The sequence below is a fragment of the Danio aesculapii genome, chromosome 4, assembly GCF_903798145.1.
Source record: "Danio aesculapii chromosome 4, fDanAes4.1, whole genome shotgun sequence".
NCBI lineage: Eukaryota > Metazoa > Chordata > Actinopteri > Cypriniformes > Danionidae > Danio > Danio aesculapii.
Window position 1 is genome coordinate 46,939,822 of NC_079438.1, and position 21,019 is coordinate 46,960,840.

The 21,019-nt window shown below is 35.9% G+C and overlaps 1 protein-coding gene across 1 annotated transcript in view; it reads right to left on the minus strand.

The window, feature by feature from the left end:
• Positions 1 to 12,777: 12,777 nt before the first annotated feature.
• The window catches only part of tmem178bb (transmembrane protein 178Bb), a 122,525-nt gene continuing 114,283 nt past the window's right edge, over positions 12,778 to 21,019 (minus strand). Inside the window, 3 exon segments of the mRNA XM_056455854.1 lie at positions 12,778 to 13,038; positions 13,040 to 13,104; positions 17,925 to 18,062. Of these exon segments, the coding sequence (XP_056311829.1) occupies positions 12,853 to 13,038; positions 13,040 to 13,104; positions 17,925 to 18,062 (389 nt within the window). The 3' untranslated portion in view covers positions 12,778 to 12,852.

Sequence of the window (21,019 nt, forward strand, 5' to 3'; positions counted from 1 at the left end):
TGGAACAAATGAAACGAAACCAGTACAGTTTAACTTTGGGGTTTACACAGTGCTAAAATGTAAGAAACAAAAAAAAGTTGAAGGAAGTTGTACCTCTCTACAGGTCTGGAGGAAAATAAAAACTAAATCTTAAATAAAAGACGAAATGTCATGCTTGAGTCTAAGCGATGTTTCTCATTTTTGTCTGTCAGACTTCAAATTTCTTTGCACGTCAGTACTTGGAGATGTCCCACTTTTGTTCGGTACTCGGACACATCCTCCTCATTTGCGTCAGCGCTTGCTGACAATTACTCCTTTGAGAGATTTGGTCTGGAAAAGAGGGTTTGTGGCACTTTTTTTGTGTGTGTTCCCTCTAGTTGGTGTCAATACCAGCCTCCTGTGCGTGAGCCTTCAAATCCGTTTGGTGCGGCCCAATTAACTTTATCTCAGTAAAGAGGCAGCAGCTCCCAGATAATGTCAAGAGTGCATTAGGCGTTTGCTGTGCGCTTACAGAGCGCTCTTCTTTCAAACGCTCAGCAGAGGCACTCTGTCATGCTCTCGTGCCTAAATTACTGCAGTGCTGATCTAATTGGCAGTGGAAGCTGCCAGCAAATATGCAATACTGAAACTGCAACAACTGGGCATGCATTTCTTCAAGGCCTCGGCTATAATGACCCAAATTCTTAATGTATTCCCACATAGAGTGCTTGAGTCAATATGTATAGAGAGAGACTGAATGATCGAGTGCCTCATTTCCGTTCTATCACCTTAAGATGATTTGCATATGTATTACAGCGTTATTTAATGGCGTAATTAGTTCAATGAGCCAGGAACTGAAATCACTCTAGTTGGAGGCCAGTGGTTCCTGCACAACTTATTCAGCAGCACACTACTGAGTCAGTGTACTCCGATTTCTGAACTAATGAGACTGCTTGTGCTATAGTTAACTTTACTGCTGGAGTTTTGAGTGCAAAATCTTTGAATATTTAAGGGGCTTTAGTCTAATCTAATATCTATTTTTGGCCAGAGAGTTAACTAGAAGTCATTTCTGCCATTAAAAAATATATATATTTTATATATTAGTAATTGTGATCATGCAATTTCCTTTTTTTTTCAGAATTTTGAGATTTGAAATCACATTTGCTAGTTAATTATGTAATAAAATTAATTGTGACGCTTGTAATTACAAGATAAAAAGCAGAATTTTGAAAGCAAACAAATTATTTAGAGTTGGATTTATTTTTCTTAGAGCTATTGCAACTTGCAATTCCGAGACAGTCAAATTTTATCATGCAATTCTGTTTGTGGGGACAACTAGAAAATTCCAGACTGTGTCTAGACGTGTCAGTTTCTTATGCGTAATATCTCTGCACAAGTAATAAGTTGCAGGCTAGAGGTCTGCGCGAGAATGGTTTTTATAGTCCCGCTCCTGCATGGTTTTATTCCACACCCGACCGCTCCCGCTGTATATTCAGTCTTTGTTCACCCACTGCCCACTTAGAGTAATTTTCTGCCTGACTCGACCATTTCCGCAAAATTTTGATCTGGTTTCCAAAATCTCATGTTTAAATTGGGTACTACCAAAAGAGAGAGAGAAATCAGATAAAAATGTAGGTTGTGCAAGGATTGTAGGCTAAATGTCAGTTTTGTTTCCCCCTTTGTGATGAGATATAAGTGCCTCCTTAAACCCGAGGTTCCAAAGGGTAAAACTTTGAGATATTATCACATCACTCAGAGTAATTTTTTTCCATTTGCATCTATGACGCGTGAAAAAGACTCCCATACATCAGACTTGCCTGATGTGGGTTACCTAACAGAAAACTGACCAGCTGAACATCCTTTAAGTACACTTCAGTTTGGTCTGCCATGGTAAAGCCCGCTGTGCAAAAACAATTGCGCGTGTAGAAAGCACTAGTCATGCCTTTGTGTAACAGTCGTGAGCACTGGCTGTACCGGTGCTCAGTAAGAATGAGGAAATCACAGATATGCTGTTCTGAAATAACGTTGGGGCTTGTTGGGAACGCTATATTGTTAGACCACCCACTTCCGTTCAAATCACACCAGTTAATGACCACTACTGCATTTTATTCAGATATGACTGTAATTCCCACACTGCAAGAAATCTGATCTGGCGAGAATTCAGACCTGCAGTTCATTTAATGTCCAACAGTGTCGCTAAAACCAAACGCTTTTGTTGCGAGTGAAAGTCTGATAAGTATTTCGGGTTTGGTTTGAAACTTATGAATTGGTTCAGAATTTTAAAAAGCAAACCAATTATTTGCAGCTCGGTCTCTTTTTCTCAGAACTGTTGCAACTTGCAATTTTGAGACAAATAATAACAATTAAATTCTTACATATGTTAGTTTATATCTCACAATACTGACTTTATACCAGAAATTTATTCCCGCACCGCAAAAAATCAGATCGAATCTGTACCGCTGGAATGCAAACCTCTATTGCAGGCTGCAGTTCATTTAATGGCCACCAGTGTCGCTAAAACCAAAAGTTTCTCTTCCGAGTGAAAGTCAAATAAAAGTATTTCGAGTTGGGTTTGAAAAGAATTGGTTCAGGTTGTCGTTGACATTCAGTAGCAATCAACAAAGCTGAATTCATGTCGTCTCAATTACACAATTTGAAAGTGACCGTGACAATGACGTAGCACTCATAGGATTACCAATTTACACAAGGTTGTACACGGACACGAATGCTGCTTACTAGTTGTAATTCCGATGACATCAATGCAGCTGAAGATACAGTAAGTACCTTTACTTTCACAACTCGTTTTTCTTGTTTACTTTTAAAGTTCGTTTAAAATTGCTTTAATAACAAATCACAGTTTTGCATTGTTTTTTCCCCTCTTCTGAACAGACCTTTAACCCATGTTGGTGTCTATCTCCATCATTTGAGCGTCTCGAAGCAGGGATCTAAAGTCTGCAGTTTAACGGCTTGTGTTTGTGCTGCTCGTCATCAACAGCAGCAGGGTCAATACTCATTGTCTCAAGAGGCCTGATGGAGAACACACACAAACCCATCCTAATCAGAGGTAGTTATTCATAGCAGCGCCCTCGCTCTAAATGCATTCATGAAGTATTCATCAAACCTCAAACATGGGCTTTTCATCTCTTTAAATGAGCCTGTAAGTTGTTTTTGTTTTGCACTCTTTCTTGGCCTGCGTATCTAGTACAAGAGCTAGTTAGTTATTGCCGCTGTCATTTTTTTCCCCGCTGTTATCACTTTTGATGAGTTTGCCCTCTATTTTTTTCAGCCTTGTACTTTTCTCTCGCTCGACTCTGTGGATCAGTTTCAGCAGTTTGCACAGCTGATCAGATAATAGCCTCATCGTATCTGTTGCCATGGTGATTTCACTTGCCTTAAATGTCAGCAAGTGAACTTCAATGATCTCTGAGTCTTGGTAGATTGCCGCCTTGTCATTAAGTTATTTTTTCTAGTTAAACATTTTTATTTGGATTATTTTGTAAAGCTTTAAGATGGGTTTCAAGTTCTTAATATCATTTAAAGCATTAAAATTGTAATCAAAAACATTTTTTTAGCATTTACAAATTTGGTTAATGCTCGGAAATATAAATAAATATTTAAGAGGCCCCCATAACTGCCTCCATAGATTGCCCCCATAACTGATTTCTAGAGAGGGTTTTTTGCAAATCATTGCAAGATGTTTTATAATAACCTTTAAAATCGTCTTTTAATGTCAAATATTCTCTGTTTCACTGTTTTACTAAGCTGAACACATCTAGAGGTCAACCGTACTTGCTTGAAGCTGCCAAAAGTGCAATATAAATTCCACAGATAAAAATACAGTGCTATAAATTAATTCTAACATTCGATTTCACATTTCGTTTTAATAATGAGAGTCATAAAAGCTCCATTTAATTCAACAGGGATTTTGTTTACCCCTTTATCTTGAGTTTGTGGGGCTTTTTGATATCATCTTCCAATTGTTTTGACCCTGGTACACCTTCACTTTTGTCCAGATGTAATCAGGGTTTTTCTGCCGGTTTCACCAAGGTAAATGAAATACTTTAGACCATTATGAATGAAATTTTAGACTTATACGGGTTAATCGCTACAGATCATTTTTGAATATCACAGTTGGAAAATATTGAAACCATTATGGTAAATGGTTTTTTAATGAAAAGTTGAAGGATTTGAGATGTATTTTTGGTGATTGTGTGGGTGGATAATAGCCAGATTGGGTAGCTACACATGAACAAAGGAAAATTAAGACCTACAACACGATAATTTAGTAGATTTAAGAAGTTTTAAGACCTACAATTTAGTTTTTGAGACTTAAGACTTTAAGACTCAGCGGACACCCTGTGTTATTCTGTTAATGTACGCTTTGATAAAGGATTAATAATAGAGCGACATGTTTTGCCTTAGCAAGAAATTGTGGGCCATTTTTGTATATCTTTATGATTAAATCTTTAGTTTTAGCAACATTTTAAAGTTCCAAATTGGTAAATAACAGTAGAGGTGCAACGATTAACCGATTACACTGTTAACCGCACTTTAATTCATCATGGATAATTAATCATAAAGGCAGCGTCTCTGTTTCATGGAATGAAATTGCTACAACTAAACATAGTTTGGAAACCACTGATCTAGTAATGCATTGAAATTATTGAATAAATAATAATCGTGATAACCATATTTCTCAGATTATAATTGTAAACAACTAAAATGATACAACTAAAGCAATGTCCACCGTGCTGAGCAAGAGCGCTTCTCTTCCTGTTAACTGAACAATCGCATCAGCGATGACGTAAGCATGCTCCGGTTCGAAAGGCAAAATGCAGTGTGAGTCGCAGGCCGAGGGGAAGGGGGACAACCGCGCTTCAGCACGGTTTCAAGGCAACTGTATCTAGTGCGAGTGCACCCTAAGTGCCTCACATTCTACAGGTAAGCACAGTAACAAATGTAAATATACCATTCAAATAAACACAACAATGATTTTTATTCTTGTAATGATATTACATTCCACAGTTTGAACATTTTTCCAGGATTATTTTCTCAGATTTTTTTTTTTTTCTTCAACATCATTTTTTTTTTAACAGTTTTATTGATATTTTTTTATTTTCAGGTACTCGACAGACACATTACTGATGAAAAAGATCCGATAAACCTTTAGGCGTCAGTGTCCCATTTGAAAAGTTGCAGTTCACCGATTCTGCTACTCTTTATGATCTTCAGTTTATATTTTACATTTTAAAGACAAAAAATAATCATGTTTCCCATCCCTCCCCATTCAACCAAATAAAACCAAACAAACTGTTGGCTGTGATGTAAACACATTTGCATGATTATAGTAAGAAAATCCACAATCCTGCACCCATTCAACACACAACACGCTTATGAGGACAGTCCTTAAAATGCCCTGCTCTGACAGTCAGTTTGTATTCATTACCGCGGTTTTCCAGAAATATTCCCCATATAAGCATCTCAATGATCCATACGACGCTTATGAGATGCAATCCGCTACCTGCTTTCTTTCCGAGACTCAGTCTAGGACGGATGCCAATTAAGCCATAATGAAAGTGTTTATTCTTGGCGTGTGAAGTGAACATCTGCCCTTCGGTGCTCTTTGATGTCTTCATCCCTCCGTGATTGAACGCCCCTCGATGCTTCGCGAAAGAAAGGGAAGCAGGAATGAAATGTAATTCTCCGGCAGGACCGTGCGCGTATTGGTTTTGTTTGAGAGTCTACAACCAGCAGCTGACCCCATTTATGCCTCCGCCTGGGAGCGTAATCCGTGGACTGAAATAAATATTTTCCTCCAAAGTGTGTCAAGGAACACTATCTTATATAAGGCCAGATGGGTTTGTTGCAAGACGCCTGTGAAAAACCAGATTGTTATTGTGTACTTATGCACATTTTATGGACGTTTTTTTTTTTCTGTTTGGTCGATTCGTCTTCGGGCTGTGCTTCTGGAAAGTGTAAAGATTTTGGTGTGTGTGTGTGTGTGTGTGAGGCTGGGTGTTTATGTAATTTCATGGCCAATTGCATTGTCAGCATGCAACAAAGTCTTTTCACTTGAACGCTGGCTCACAAATCGCACATAAACATGGCAGAAAGCTCCTCTGAATGCTCTCGATGAACTCGTTTCATCAAAGTGGAGTGAAATTCGATGGCCAAAGACCCCCATGAAATGGAAGTTGTGGTGGGGATTTTTAGTTTTAGTTTGTGACAGCTTTGCGAAACCCGCTTGGCAGCTTGTATCACGCATGAATGCAGTAGAGACTCTAGAGTCCAGCTGTTTCTTTCATAACCACTTTATGGTTGTCCAAGGTAAGCCTGAACATCAATGCACACTGTGATGCTGTGTTACTGTGTTTGATAACTAATTAAGGTCTTTATGATGGTTAGCAGCTTCCAAATTCTTGCAAAGCTTTGCTGAATGTTGGCGATTCAATGACAGAGCTGAACACCTTTCTTCTACAAGCATGAATATGGGTCAAAGATGAGACGCTCTATTTGGTGTCCAGGTTAGTGATTTTCATCCATATACAAAGCATATTGTCCTCTTTAGTGTTATGAATAGCTTTGGTTAACATAAAATGCTAAACTATTAGTCTTAAACGTCCAGATTTATTCTTTTTTTTCATATATTTCAATAAGTACATCATATTAAAGTGTTATATGCTCATTTTGATGTCCATGTTAGTGATTTATTTTCAATATATTTGATCAAATCTTGTTTTCTGTTTTGGCGTAAGTTGCTCACCCTATTTGCTGATTATTTTGCTAGTTTTTTTAAAAAACCACTTAATTTTGACATTTTATTTCTGAAAACAACACAATATTTTTTTCTTGCTTCTTGATTTAATAATATTTTGTACATATTTGGAATAGAAACAAGACAAAAAGTAAGTAACTAAGTAGGAAAATAAATTTTGCAGTAAAAAGTGTTCCACTTTTAATGTTGCAAATGGCTTTTTGTTAACATAAAATGCTAAAAATACTCTAACTTAATGTTCCATTGCCACTCAGAGTAATATTATGTACAAAATGAAATGATGGAATAATTCTGACTTAATTTTATGTTATTTAAATGAGTACATCATCATATTAATTAGTAATATGATTGATTTATTGTTTGGTATATAAACTGCTATGCTGAATGTCATTTTTTAAGTAGATGCCTTCTCTAAATCATGACAAAAACATTATATGATTTTTTTACTCTGAAACAAATAAGCTGGAAACTATTTCTAATGAGTAGGAGACATATCAGAGCTCTTCTTTTATTTGTTTTCATCTTTGACCCATATACATCTGATTTTCATCTTATTTTTTTGTCTGTTATGCCCAAAGGGAAAAAAAAGGCAAAAAGAAAGGTTTCTCAGCCAATTTTGATAAATTTCCATTACATTTTAGGGTCCATTTATTGATTTAATGGTTGTAAAAGCAAATCTGTTTGCACAATTTTAAGAGATTCTTGTAACTATACACTACCTTACAAACGTCTTCTCATTGATCCCAGTTGTAAGAGCAACAAATAATAACTTGACTTCTTGTTAATCATTTGGAAAAAGTGGCAGAAGGTAGATTTTTCTACATCCTAATCATCACAAATTCTACAAAAGACCTGTTGGAACCTGCATGGACCCAAGATGCTTACAGAATCAGTCAGGTTTGATGGAAAAATCATGGTTTGGGGTTACATTCAGTATGGGGCCGTGCGAGAGATCTGCAGAGTGGATGGCAACATCAACAGCCTGAGGTATCAAGACATTTGTGCTGCCCATTACATTACAAACCACATGAGAGGGCAAATTCCTCAGCAGGATAGCACTCCTTCTCATACTTCAGCCTCCACATCAAAATTCCTAAAGCAAAGAATTTCAAAGTGCTCCAGGGTTGTCCAGCCTAGTCCAAAGATATGAACATTATTGAGCATGTCTGGGGTAAGATGCAAGAAAAGGCATTAAGGATGAATCCAAAGAATCTTGATGAACTCTGGGAGTCCTGGATAAGTGACAAGACTTTTGTCTAAGCAAAATCAGACCTTACTGTCCTAATTAAATAATTAAAAATCAAGACATGATCATATTTTGTTTTGGTAAATTAATTGTAATTTAGAGGCCTTTGCCTTTCATATAAGCCACTTCTGATGCCAAATGATCAACTAGAAGTCGAGTTATTATTTGATGTTCATCAAACTTGGATAAGCGACAAGACTTTTGTCAGGCAGTGCATACTTAACTACAGAATTAGTCTGTTCAAACCAAGAATGATCACTATATGAGCCTCCACGCCAATAGACGCCAATGTTTTATTAGTAATAAGCAGTCTTTGTTCTTTAATAGCAGAAGTATTGTTAAACTGTACATGTTTATCAGTGATATGCCTGTAGTATGAGTATTTTCTATGTTCTTATCGAATTGAAATGTAGTTATTATAGTCTTGTCATTTGGTGTGTAGCAAGAAATCACTTTAGAAATGTTTGTACGCTTGAAAAATCCCAATTCCACAACACTCCAAAGTCTCTGGGAGTCTTTTATAAACTATTAAATCTACTAAAAGCTGCTTTGAGTCAATGTCAGGTCAACCATCATATATGTAGCTTCTAAGCTAACAAACATGTATATTTCATGGGCTCTTTAAATATGTAAGCATCCAGCAGTTACATGGACACCCACTGCTGACCGTCATGCTAAAACACAGAGATATGAAACAAGAACAGGGTTATTTTTTGGCAAATCTCCCATCTAGAAACTTGTAAACATGTTTTTTTGCACCAAAGGGAAATATCCTAGCGTTAGGTTTTTGGCCAAACGGCTTGAGTAAAGAAAAGCAGTCACATGTTGGCTTAGAAATTGTATGAAGCTTGTGTGGTGGTCATTTGGAGGTTGTGGATGTACATCTTTGTCCACCACGTCCCTTTCGGTGTGTTCCCTTCGAGTAAAGAGACGCACGGTTTACAACAGAGCAGGAAGTTAGATTCGCGTTTCTTTTGTCACGGTATATAGATGCTTTCAGAAGGGAAGGTCAGCATGCGTTCCAATCAAATGGCATAAATGCCTCCTTCCAGACAAGCTAAGGCAGTGAGGAGTGTGATCTTTCTGCATTTTCTACGTCAGTCGGGGTCTACAGGGACGAAGCGTTCGGCCTGTCTGAAACAGAATATGTTGGCATCTTTCCTTTCCAGCGATTCTTAGTTCAGCAAAAGAGCCTGCTTGATTTCCCCCAAGGCAGAGTTTTGATTTGATCCATATTAATATTATGTTGGTAACACTTTACAGTGGTTGGGAAAAGAAGGATTAGTTCACCACAAAACAGTCACAATAGTTTTTATGCACCTTCATGTTGTTCTAAAGCCACAATGTGTTCATTTTTAATGAAGAGACTGAAAATCTGTTGACTCTTAAAGGGATAGTTCAACCAAATCTGAATATTCTATCAGTTTTTGCGTTCACCAAAAGAAGATATTTTGAAAAATGTTGAAATCCAATAACCATTGACATTCCTAGTATTTGCTATTCCTTCTCAATGGTTCAAATCAATGGGTCCATCTTTCTAACATTTTTCAGAATATCTACTTTTGTTTTCAGCAGGAAACTCCTGAATGTTTGGAACCACTTGAGTAAATGCTGAGTAGATTTTCATTTTTGGGTGAACTATCGCTTGAATTTATCTATTTGAAACTGTTTGATCCAACTTATGCTCATTTTACAAGATAAACAGATTTATTTGTGTCTGTTTTTCCTCATATAAAACATTGATCTCTGGTTTCTTTGGCTCATTGATCATTGGCTCTGGCTTGCCAGGCAGACAAAAAAATGTAGTTCTGTTAACTGTTCGCTAAACCTAAAGCCTAAGGTTAACTAAATCTAAACCTAAATCTGTTCATCATTTAAAGTATTGTGTCTATTGCATCTGGGTGTATATATTTTTATTTCTTTAATAAGTCTTCTCTCAGATTTGGCCTTAAAACATCATAATGTGTATGTTCTGTGGATTTCTCATGGGTTTGGAACAAACTTGAGGCTCAGTAAATGAATATCAATTTCCAGGTGAACTAAAGCTTTAACATGAACTAACAATAAGAAATCTTAGATATTTCACGACATTTAATAATCTTGGTCAATTTTAGTTAATGCAATCGTTCAATTGTTAGTTCACCTAATGTTAACAAATACAAATTTACGTTTAAAAGAGTAGTAAATGCTGAATTAAGATTAACCAAGATTAATACATGATGAAGAATTGCTGTTCATTGTTAGTTCATGTTAACTAATATAGTTAAATTGTTACCGTTGTTTTAAAGAGCTCTGCACATGACGTGGAAGAAAAAAGAAGCTCCTCAGTGTCTCTGGATTCACCATTTCTAGTTATGTGCTTGAGTAAAATGTAAGTTTGATCCTTTGGACCCTTTTCACTTGTTCTGACTCGTTTCACAGTTATCATAATCCTAAATCCTTAAAAGTTGTAAGTATTTAGATTAAGTAAAACGTGTGAACATTTATATGCATTTATGAATGTATTGTAAATTACAAAAAAACAAATTACTGCTTGTGCGAGGTGTTTCTCATGCAGCATCCATGCGACACGACAGTAAATGTGACAATATTCTCTCCTTTGGCTGCCGTCATCAGTCTCACACTATTTTTTCCCTTTTTCTGATAGCCCTGATAACACCATCGTGGCATTTTTCTTTTAATATTTCAGCAAATAGCTCTGTAAAAAATAATTGTTGTACTCTCCCATTCACTGTGCTTTAAGTTTACCCAATCATAAAGCCTTCTGCTACTGAGAAACCCAGAAATGTGGAAAGGGTCCATAAACTGCTGATGACATTTCTCCCCAAATTAAAACAAGTTATCATCTAGAGCATTTCTTTTTATGCATAAAATAACAAAAAGGCGCCATGTTTTCATGTTGGTTCACTTTTAGACTAGACGAGACAAATAGGTTTCCTTCCTAAGAGTTCAGAAAGCAATATGTGGTGGAATGACACCAATTTTAAATCACAATAAATGAAATCATCTGTTATTCCAACATGATCTCATGGCAATTCCTAACTTTTTGATTTAGTGGATAATTGGGTATATGCACATGGACTTTTAATTTTAGTCAGCCAGCTCATGCAAAATCGCATAAGATCTGATTTCTTTAAAAAAAAACAGCCATCTTCACTGCCTTGCTGAGATACAAAATAAAGTGGGTATCATACCAAACAAGAAGCACTGCATTCAATTATATTCTTCCGCACCCATGTCTTTAAAATATGCCAAGTGATTTGACCCAGTATTCTCAATGGAGTTTTTGCACTAGTCTGCTGCTATTTACAGCGCTAGCGTTTACACGGTTTTTCATCTCTTTTACGCTTTAACAACCAAATGAATGCTTAAGTCTATTTAACTGATTATATAGTAAATATATTACAACATCGATGCTGGAAAAGAAACCTTATGAAATTGAAAATAGTCACATAAAGCATTCACTGGAAGTTCATCATTGGCTGAAAAACACCAGCTGTGCAAATATGCCCATTAGTACAATCTCATTTATTCAATTTAGTACGATTTGCTTATCCCTCTATGACGTTTGAGTTTAGGGCTGGGGTTGGGTGCCAAATCGGATATTTTTGTACAACTGAACTCATCCGAATTCCTACGGCTGAACGACCACTAAACTGACAATACGTAAAATAGTTTCCTCGTGAGGTCAGGCTGCTTATTGTGACTAATAGTAATGTGACTAATAAATTTTATTAAACCTTTATAGAATTACACTAACATTAAGTGCTGACTTGTTAGTGATCCATGAGAACCAATGAGTTGCTTCATATATACTTTTCCTCCAAATCATGTGCGAGACTTTGATATTATGCAGGGTTTTTGTCCTTTTTTTTTCCTATGGAGATTGCATATCTCTCTCACACACACACTAACACACACACACACATTGACAATTGGTAAAGAATTTGCCGACGTTTCCAACACACTCATTCATACTTGACTCTTAAAAAAAATCAAATAAAAAGACGTCAATAAAATGAAAAGCATATTAGAAATACTAATATGAAACCATTTAGACATAAACAACAAATGAAACATGGAAAATGCTCCCACCCCCCAAAAATGTCCTTCCCTTTATAATCTTTTTTTTTTTCTCATCTGGAATATTATAGGTAAAATTTTTCTCTTTACAATTTGCTGTACAGCAAGAGCAACATAACATCACGAGCAGGCATCTCCAGTTTCTGAACATCTCTTCATTTCTGCACGAGCGAATCCTTTAGCCACGTCCCAGGAGGCTGTTCTGATAGTCTCCAGGGCATCCAGTTTTATCCAAAAACTCCTCGTCCTCATGTAAAAGAGCCTCGTCATGCCTGTGCTCCTGATTTGATTCCACTCCTGGGCTTTAAACATTGGCACTGGACCTCCATACTTGCACATTTGACCATCCAATATCATAGTCTCCAGGTTTGGCAGTTTTTTAGGGGTCAGTATCATCCAACCATCCATAAATCTGGAATGAGCAATATTGTCCTCTTGCTTCATTCATCACCTACTCTTGTGCTCATGAAAGTCACAACTTTCCCAATCTTATTTTTCATCTGTGCAGGATCTTGATGAAGGAAAGCCCACCCATGTATAATCTTTACAATATAGCCTGTGATTAAAATTTTTTTCACGTTTTGTCTTTTAATTTTCCTTTAAACGATCAGGAGACACACACACACATAGTTAAAAATGGCCTGTTTTGGTGAGATTAGAAATGACTCTAAATGAACGCATGAATTTGAATCCTCAGGTTCTGGTCTTTTGTTTGTTTCGTTGTTTTTTTCTTTATCTGGTCTCCCATTGTCCTGCAGCTGCATATGGGGATTTTTCAGAAGGCGTCTCTTTAACACACTGTGCCGTTTTCCTGGCGTGATTTAGGGCATGTAGAGCGCGGGATGGGCTGTACGGAGGGCGCCAGCGTACAGAAGAAGCCAGCAATGAGGGACAGACCCAAACCGCCCCAAGCGCAGAACATGGACCAGCCGTAACCGTGACTGATGTCGTCTGGGAGGCCGTATATGTAGCGCGGGGTAACGGGACAGCTCAAAGTTGATGCCTGCTACACAGGTGCACAAGGATATGATGCAAAATGTGCCTGGAAGGAAAGAGAAAACAAATAAGTGTCAGAATATTTCAGTAGCTTTCGTCTAAAAGCTTAAGTTACATATCTTAAATCAAACAAGGTCAAGATACTCCAGTATTGGCCAGCCCTGTCACCAGACATGAACATTATTGAGCATGTCTGGGTTAAGATGAAAGATGAGGCATTAAAGATGAATCCAAAGAATCTTGATGAACTCTGGGAGTCCTGCAAAACGCTTTCTTTGCAATGACTCAAATAACTTATTAATAAAGTCGTCTGGAATGGCAAAGATTTGTGGATCCAGTCGTCCAAGCTCATGCGAGTCATACACAACATTAATTCTTTTTCCACTGCACCATGACTTTATATTCTATACAGGGGCGGATTTAGTGATTTTGGGGTCCTAAGCAATTCCAGCCCAACAGTCCTAAACTGCACTATTTCAACTTTTATTTTTTATTTTTTTATTTACAGTTCAGTCGATTTGAAGGAAACTAGAATCCACTAGAGCTGCAAAATAAATCTGTGTGTCTTAATGTAATTAATGTTTTTTTTCCCTACAAAGCATAATCTCACAGACTTAATGTCTTATTTCTATTTTATATCTCTGCTGAAACAAAACAATATAATCTAGGCTATCACAGACGTCTTAAAGTTTACAAAAAAAATAAAGAAATAATTTCAAAACATTGTCACCTATTAAGCCCAGCACATTTTAATAGTGTTTTGGGACATTTTGGGGCCCAACAGTTCTAAAATGCACTCTTTCTACTTTAATTTTTATTTATTTAGATGCTTTTTTATATCACATAAAACATCTTTTCTATGTTCTACTTTCTAAATGATTAGTTTTCTTAATTTACAACTAAAAATAATAAATATGTTTTATACATCTGACAGCTGGACTGCTCTATGATTGGGGGCGGTGGACATTTTTGCAGCTGTAATGATGATAATAATAATAATATTTTATTTTATGATTTTATTATTACATAACATTAAATTATTATAATATTATATTTTAATTTTTAATAAATCATATTTAATTTCATTAAATTTTTTATAGTTTGACTCTCACCATACAAAATAGGATAGAAAACAATGTTAAGGTAACTCAAACCATTTAAGGAAACCGATTGCAACAAACCATTTAAGTTCAAAAACTAATCCTAATGAGTACTGTGAACTGAAGCCATTTAAGTAAAAGCATTTTGAGCACAGTAAAACCCAATAAATGAAGCGAACTTAAACCAACTGAGTACTGTAAAACCAAATAAGTTAAGGCAACTCAAACCGTTTGAGGAAATCGATTGCTACAAGCCATTTGAGTTAAACTAATCTATATGAGTACTGTGAACTTACTCTATTTAAGTTGAAGTAATGAGGTGTTTAATTAACTCCTCACCTTCAACACTCAAGAGTTCAAAACTCTTTTCAAATGAGTAGGATTTTTACAGTGTATACTTCATATGTGTAATTTATACTGATATTTATTGGGGGCCCCCAAAATTCCTGGTGCCCTAAGTGGCTGCTTGCCTCACTTATTGGTTAAATCCGCCCCTGATTCTATACTGTACCTTATTTCTGTTAAGAGATGAGACTTTTGTCTAAGCAAAGTCAGACCTTACTGTCCTAATTAAATAATTCAAAATCAAGGCATGATTGTATTTTAGTAAAATAATCTAGAGGCCTTTGCCTTTCATATAAGCCACTTCTGATACCAAATGATCAACTTGAAGTCGATAACATAATCAGAGGACCTCGAAGATTCAAATATTGCATCAACAAGTGCTTGATATACGTCATTTCATAACACTTGTGACATTATATCACGCATATTCCTGTATCTCCTTTCATCGACGCCATGTTTGTTACACACACACACTACAAGCTCGATCCACAGAAGTCAAGCCCTGTCTAGATAACACGCTAGTCGATGAAGTGCTCTAACGAACTCATTTTCCAGCAGCGTGTGACCGAGCGAGCGTTCAGAGGGGATTCATCCTGCTATAATCTGACCCTCGGTGCTCCTTCTGCCTTTATAATTTAGCATCTTAATTGGCTTTTTAATTGCCATCTCATTATTCAGGCGCAGGGCATCGCATTAATCCAGCGCACATCTTAATTGCGTCTCTGCCTGGCTCTCTGTGGTGCCACCGCCACAGCCGCACTTATGAGAGTGATGCAAAAACAAGTCATCCGCCTCCTCCGCTCCACGGGCAATAACGGAGGATCAGAAATGCATGGTGACGAAGCCACGGGCTGTGCTGATTGGTTTAGAGAGGCCGACTGTGTGATGCTCACCGCTGAGAGCCTCTATGTACTGTATGTGGTTGGCATGAAGCGAGATCAGATATCAGGAGATAATTGATATTACATAATTGCTTTGATGCCAGCTTCCTGGCTGTCAGGCAGTAATTAATGCAGTCCTGGGGTGACTTGTGAAAGAATTGTTGAGAGGGCTTCGGTATTTGATTACAACATTATATTGTGCATTCTTTCTTTTATTTGTACTTTTACTTCAACTCTGAAAACTGGACTGACACAGTTTCAATCTACTATTATCTTCTATGTTAAGCTGCTTTGACACAATCTACATTGTAAAAGTGCTATAGAAATAAAGATGAATTGAATTGTAAATAACGTACAGTATGCGGTGTTGCTCTCATTTGGATAGCTAGGGGTCGATTTCACAAAATATGCTTAGGAATAAAATAGACCTATAGTTCTTTCAAACTGAAATTTGTCATTTACTCACTGTTTTACTTATTTCAAACCAGTTTGAGTTTGTTTTTGTTTTTGTTTTTTTTTTGTTCTGTAAAACACCAAGGAAGATATTTTGTAGAATATTGAAGCTGTTGACTTCCATAGTATTTGTTTTTCATGCTATGGATCTCATTGGCTACATGTATCCAGTAAACAATGGACAGGGTGTCCGCCGGATTTTAAAAAGGATTAAAACTTGATCAATCCATTTAGAGAAATTTAAGGCCCTATTTTAAAAGTATTAAGTCTTAAATGCAATTTTAGTAGGTATTACATTTCGTATCAGTATGCCAAAGTTTGCCTGAGTTTACTCTGTGAATATTGGGATGTTGTGTAGTTTTTGGGAAATCGATAAAATCCTGCTAGATTCAACAAAGGAAACCCCTTTGAACACTGGGAGAACATGCAAACACAGACAGAGAAATGCCAACGGACACAGCCGAGGCTCGAACTACTGACCTTCTTGCTGTGAGGCGATCGTGCTACCCACTGCGCCACCACATCACCATAATAATTATTATTAATCATTTATTTTTTTTCTATACCTGAATTTACAAGACTTTATGTTTTATAGAAATGAGATGACATTTGAGAATGGGGAATGCAAAAAAAAAAACACTTACAAATGTCCATGTCATGCCAAGTTGTAGAACTAAATATCAAAATCATAGTTGTGCTGTAGGCATTTCCCATTTTCAATGTGTGGAACAAATTAAACGTACAAAAAAATAAGTATTTAATTGTTTGTTTAAATGTAGTATGCAAATGAATGACAACATAACATTTTGGATTTTAAATTAAAATTGATTATACACAGAAGGAATGTACACAGACTCATTTTTTATTATGTCACATTATTTAACCCACCTATAACATTCCAGTTTTCACTGACTTTGCTAGTTTGAGACCTTTACTTTCATTTTAAAGTGACAGAAACCCACTGCTTTAGCTTTACAGTTACAAATGACAGACATTGGAGGAAAAATTAAGTTCAAAGTCTCTTTTGGTGGTACAAAATCTGCCACTGTGCAGACAAAAGTGCACAGCAATGATGGGGCAACACTCTAAAACATCAAGAGAGCAAAACAGTCTCCCACACACACAGAACTGAAGCGGTAAGTCTGCATTTATTCAATTCACCCGCATAAAATACCAATTAATTGGGAAGTGTTTACATAAACGGTTACCGCTATTCTTATTTTGCTAGGTTTTTCACATATCTAATGCTTTCCATGTGTTCCATTCATAATATGTCAAAGTTTGATTGGATAACATCAGGTAAAAAATAGATTTAAAAGAACTGATTGTACTGATGATCTGTGTTTTCCCACCCAGATGAATTAGTGCAGTGTTTCCCAAGCCTGCTCTTGTAGGAACATCAGCTCCTCCCAATCAAACACACCTGATTCCACTCAACAGCTCATTAGTAGAGGCTTCAAGACCTAAAATCACCCAGCCAGAAAACTCAAGCATCCAAACTGTGTGCATCAAAGAACAGGCATGGGAAAGACTGGTCTGGCAGTCGAAGATAAATAATAAAAGGCCTAAAATGTATTAGCTGTATAAGTTACAGCAGTTAATAAGACTAATAAAACCAAATATACTCGTTTATTTCAATCTTACCCAAAGCAAATTCTTATATAGTTCTAATAACACCTCAGAGAAGACAATGAAACAGCCAGGCAGTACAAGGAGAATTTGAGGTTATATTATATTATATTATATTATATTATATTATATTATATTATATTATATTATATTATATTATATTATATTACATTACATTACATTACCAGCTTTGTTATATTATATACCATTATAAGCTCTGATATTATGTTGTATTATATTATCAGCTTTGTTTGTTATCTTATATGCCATTAAAGCTATGCTAATATAATATAGCACCAAGATAATCTAAGCAATTAAGTTAATTCCAGATCACATGTAAGATTTAATAATGAATGAAAGTACATGTTATAATATAGTCCTGTATATTAATCAAAACACACTGCTTTTTACATGATGTCTCGTGTGTTTTGTGGTGTGTTAGTTTAGAATGAACTCACCGCCCATTAGGAAGAGCAGTCCTGCAACATACTGCATGAGGCCGCGATCCCAGCAGCATCCCAGCATCCCGATGATCCAGCCGAAGAGAATGATGGCCACTGCCATTCCCATAAACCCTGCCGTCATCCTCCGCAGATCTGAAATCAACACACATACAGCATTCAGAGGTGATGAGGACACAAGAAGCATCCACTACTGTAAGCCCTCTCTTTATTTCATATTATTGTGTTTTATTCGTAATGCTGCTTTATCCTAACTGGTGATGATGGGATGGTTATAGGAACTATTGCAGGAGTTTGTTTGACTCTTTTGGGTGCTTTTCTTTTCCTCTGGTTATTTTGTTTGGTAGTCAATTGGTATGTTCAGGATCACTTGATTGCTATGTATTAATTTTGTATCGTTTTGGCATGGAAAACACAATTCTGAGTTAACCAACATTGTTGAGCTCAGAGGAAAATGTCACATGTTGTCGTCATGAGATTATGATCATTATAACATGGCATGAACACTGAGTAGTAACTGATTACATATGGCTGGGTATTAACTGATTACATGTAATCTGGATTACGTAATCAGATTTCGACTTTTAATTAGGTTACAGGATGATTTACAGCATTTAAGACTTCATTTCATTTTTTGATTGAATTATTTGTTTGAAGTTAAATTAATATTTAAAATTTAATTTGAAATAATTATTTATTTTGATTGAATTATTTATTCATATTCTCATATTCTATCAAAGTAACTTATTGCATTAGATTTACTTTCTTAACTTACTGCATACACACATACCAGCTAAAAATAGCCGTTAAAACACAAATATAAATGTAATTTTATTTCTAATTGCAATAAATAAAGAGCCATTGTTAGGAATAAAGCTGCAGTTAATAGAAACTGTTGCAGTTTGGAGAAATAAAGTAGCAGTTACAGTAATGAGAAGGCATTGATTGTAAATAAAACAGTCGCGTAGTAAGAAATTAAGTTGCAATGTGCCACTTTATTTCTTATATTTGAACTGTGAGTTTTCCTGAACGTGATTTATTTACATCTGGTAACTGAGACGTTATATACAATTTGACCATTTTTTCTTTTGTTTCTGGCAACCTTATTTTTTATGCATTTACCATTTTATTTCTCACAACTGTGACTTACCTCAACGTGATTTATTTAATTTTGACCGTTTCTTGAATTGATTATGGCAACCTTATTTTAATGCATTTACCACTTTATTTCTCATAACTGTGAGTTTTTCCTCAAAACAATATATTTAAATGTGATAACTGTGACGTTATATGCAATTTGACCACTTCTTGAACTGTCCCTGGCAAACTTTCTTTTTTTTTTCTTTTTGTCTTGGATTTACAACTTTATTTCTCACAACTGTGACTTTCCTGAACGTGATACATTTAAATGTGATAACTGTGATGTTATTTACAATTTGACAAACTCTTGAATTGTTTCCGCCAACCTTATTTTCTTGCATTTGCCACTAATAACTAGTAATTGCGACTATTAATCTCACTATCAACTTTGTTGTATTTGAAAGTATTTTATTTGCAAAGACTGTACAACAAAAGTAAATCTGCAACAGCTTCTTTTAACTGACAAAATAAACTCAACTTCACTTTAGCTCATTTATTTCTCACAAAGCCACTTTATTTCTTCCATATGCAACTTACTTGTAACTGGAACACTCGAAATATCTGCAAAACATCTCTTTCATCTTGACTTTGCAACCTTAATTCTAACAACGGCAAGGTGAGTTTTATTTACATAGCAATACTAATTCTTTACATAATAAGCTTTACATAAACGAGAATAAAAGAAACGAGTATAAGAAATAAAAAAATAATAAAAATGTTTGAAAACAGATAAAAATATGTAAAAAAAAAACAAAAAAAAAACAGGTTTAAAGGAATGAAGAAAGAAAGAAAAAAAAAAAGCAAAGACCTGATAGTGCGATCTGTCGGACTTGCCACAGTGCTCATTCAGTAAAGGCACAGCTAAACTGATGTGTTCGAAGTCTTGATTTGAACGTGCCTAATATGTTGGAGCACATCTGATCATTTCTGGCAGCGGAGGGCGTATAGCTAAAGGCTGATTCACCTTGCTTTCACTGAACTCTTGGAATTTTTAATTTACTTGATCCTAATGATCTGAGTGATCTGTTAGGTTTGTATTCAGTGAGCATATCTGTATGACCATTTAGTGATTCATAGACCAGTAATAATATTTAAAAATCTATTCTGAGTGTAACTGAGAGCCAGTGTAAAGACTCAAGGATGTAACGTTTTCTTGCCATTTAAATCATTTTAGTAATTTCAACTTCAGATCTAAATGTGACCAAAAAATCCTTAGTTTTACCTTTCGGAAATGACCGTATTACTGGCATTTGTGCGTTGTTCAATGCACTGTAGAGCGTTTGATAGATCTGTGCTATCTCAGTTTTCATGTTTAGTTGTATTTCTCTCTTTTAAGGCGTCCTGAAGCTGTTTACTTCACAGTCCTCGGAGAGCTCAGTTATGACCCTTGGATATGGTTTACTACAGTAACGCCACAATAAAACAGAGCAGAGCCTTCACAACACTGGAACACTTGGTGAAGTTATAAATGGATCCTCTACTTACAGAGAATGATGGAATATGACTCGGCTATCAAACATACTGGTTTCACAAGAATGTAAACCTCTTTAAACATTGAGTCCGGATACAGAAACTTCACACACACGTCAGCCAAAGATATCTTGCATTCTTGTCGTTTCTTACATAATAGCATTAATAATAATATGGGCTCTGTTGTTGTATAAACGGTGTCTGGCTGTGAAGTAATTTAGAAGTAAGTTCTGAAGTAATTTTGGTTATGAACATTTCTGTAGATTAAATAAGAGTTGTAGTGTGTTATTGAAATATGGTAGAAAGCTTTGGCGTTTTCAAGGTCATCTGTCCTGAGAAAAACAGAAGAGATGATTTATTTAAAAGCATGTTCTAAAACATTGTCTGCTATGAATGCTCTTCACCTCTTGTTTTTGGGAAGCTACTGGTTGTTAAAAAAATATTAAGATATTTTATTTGCAAAATTTATACTTCTTTGCAAA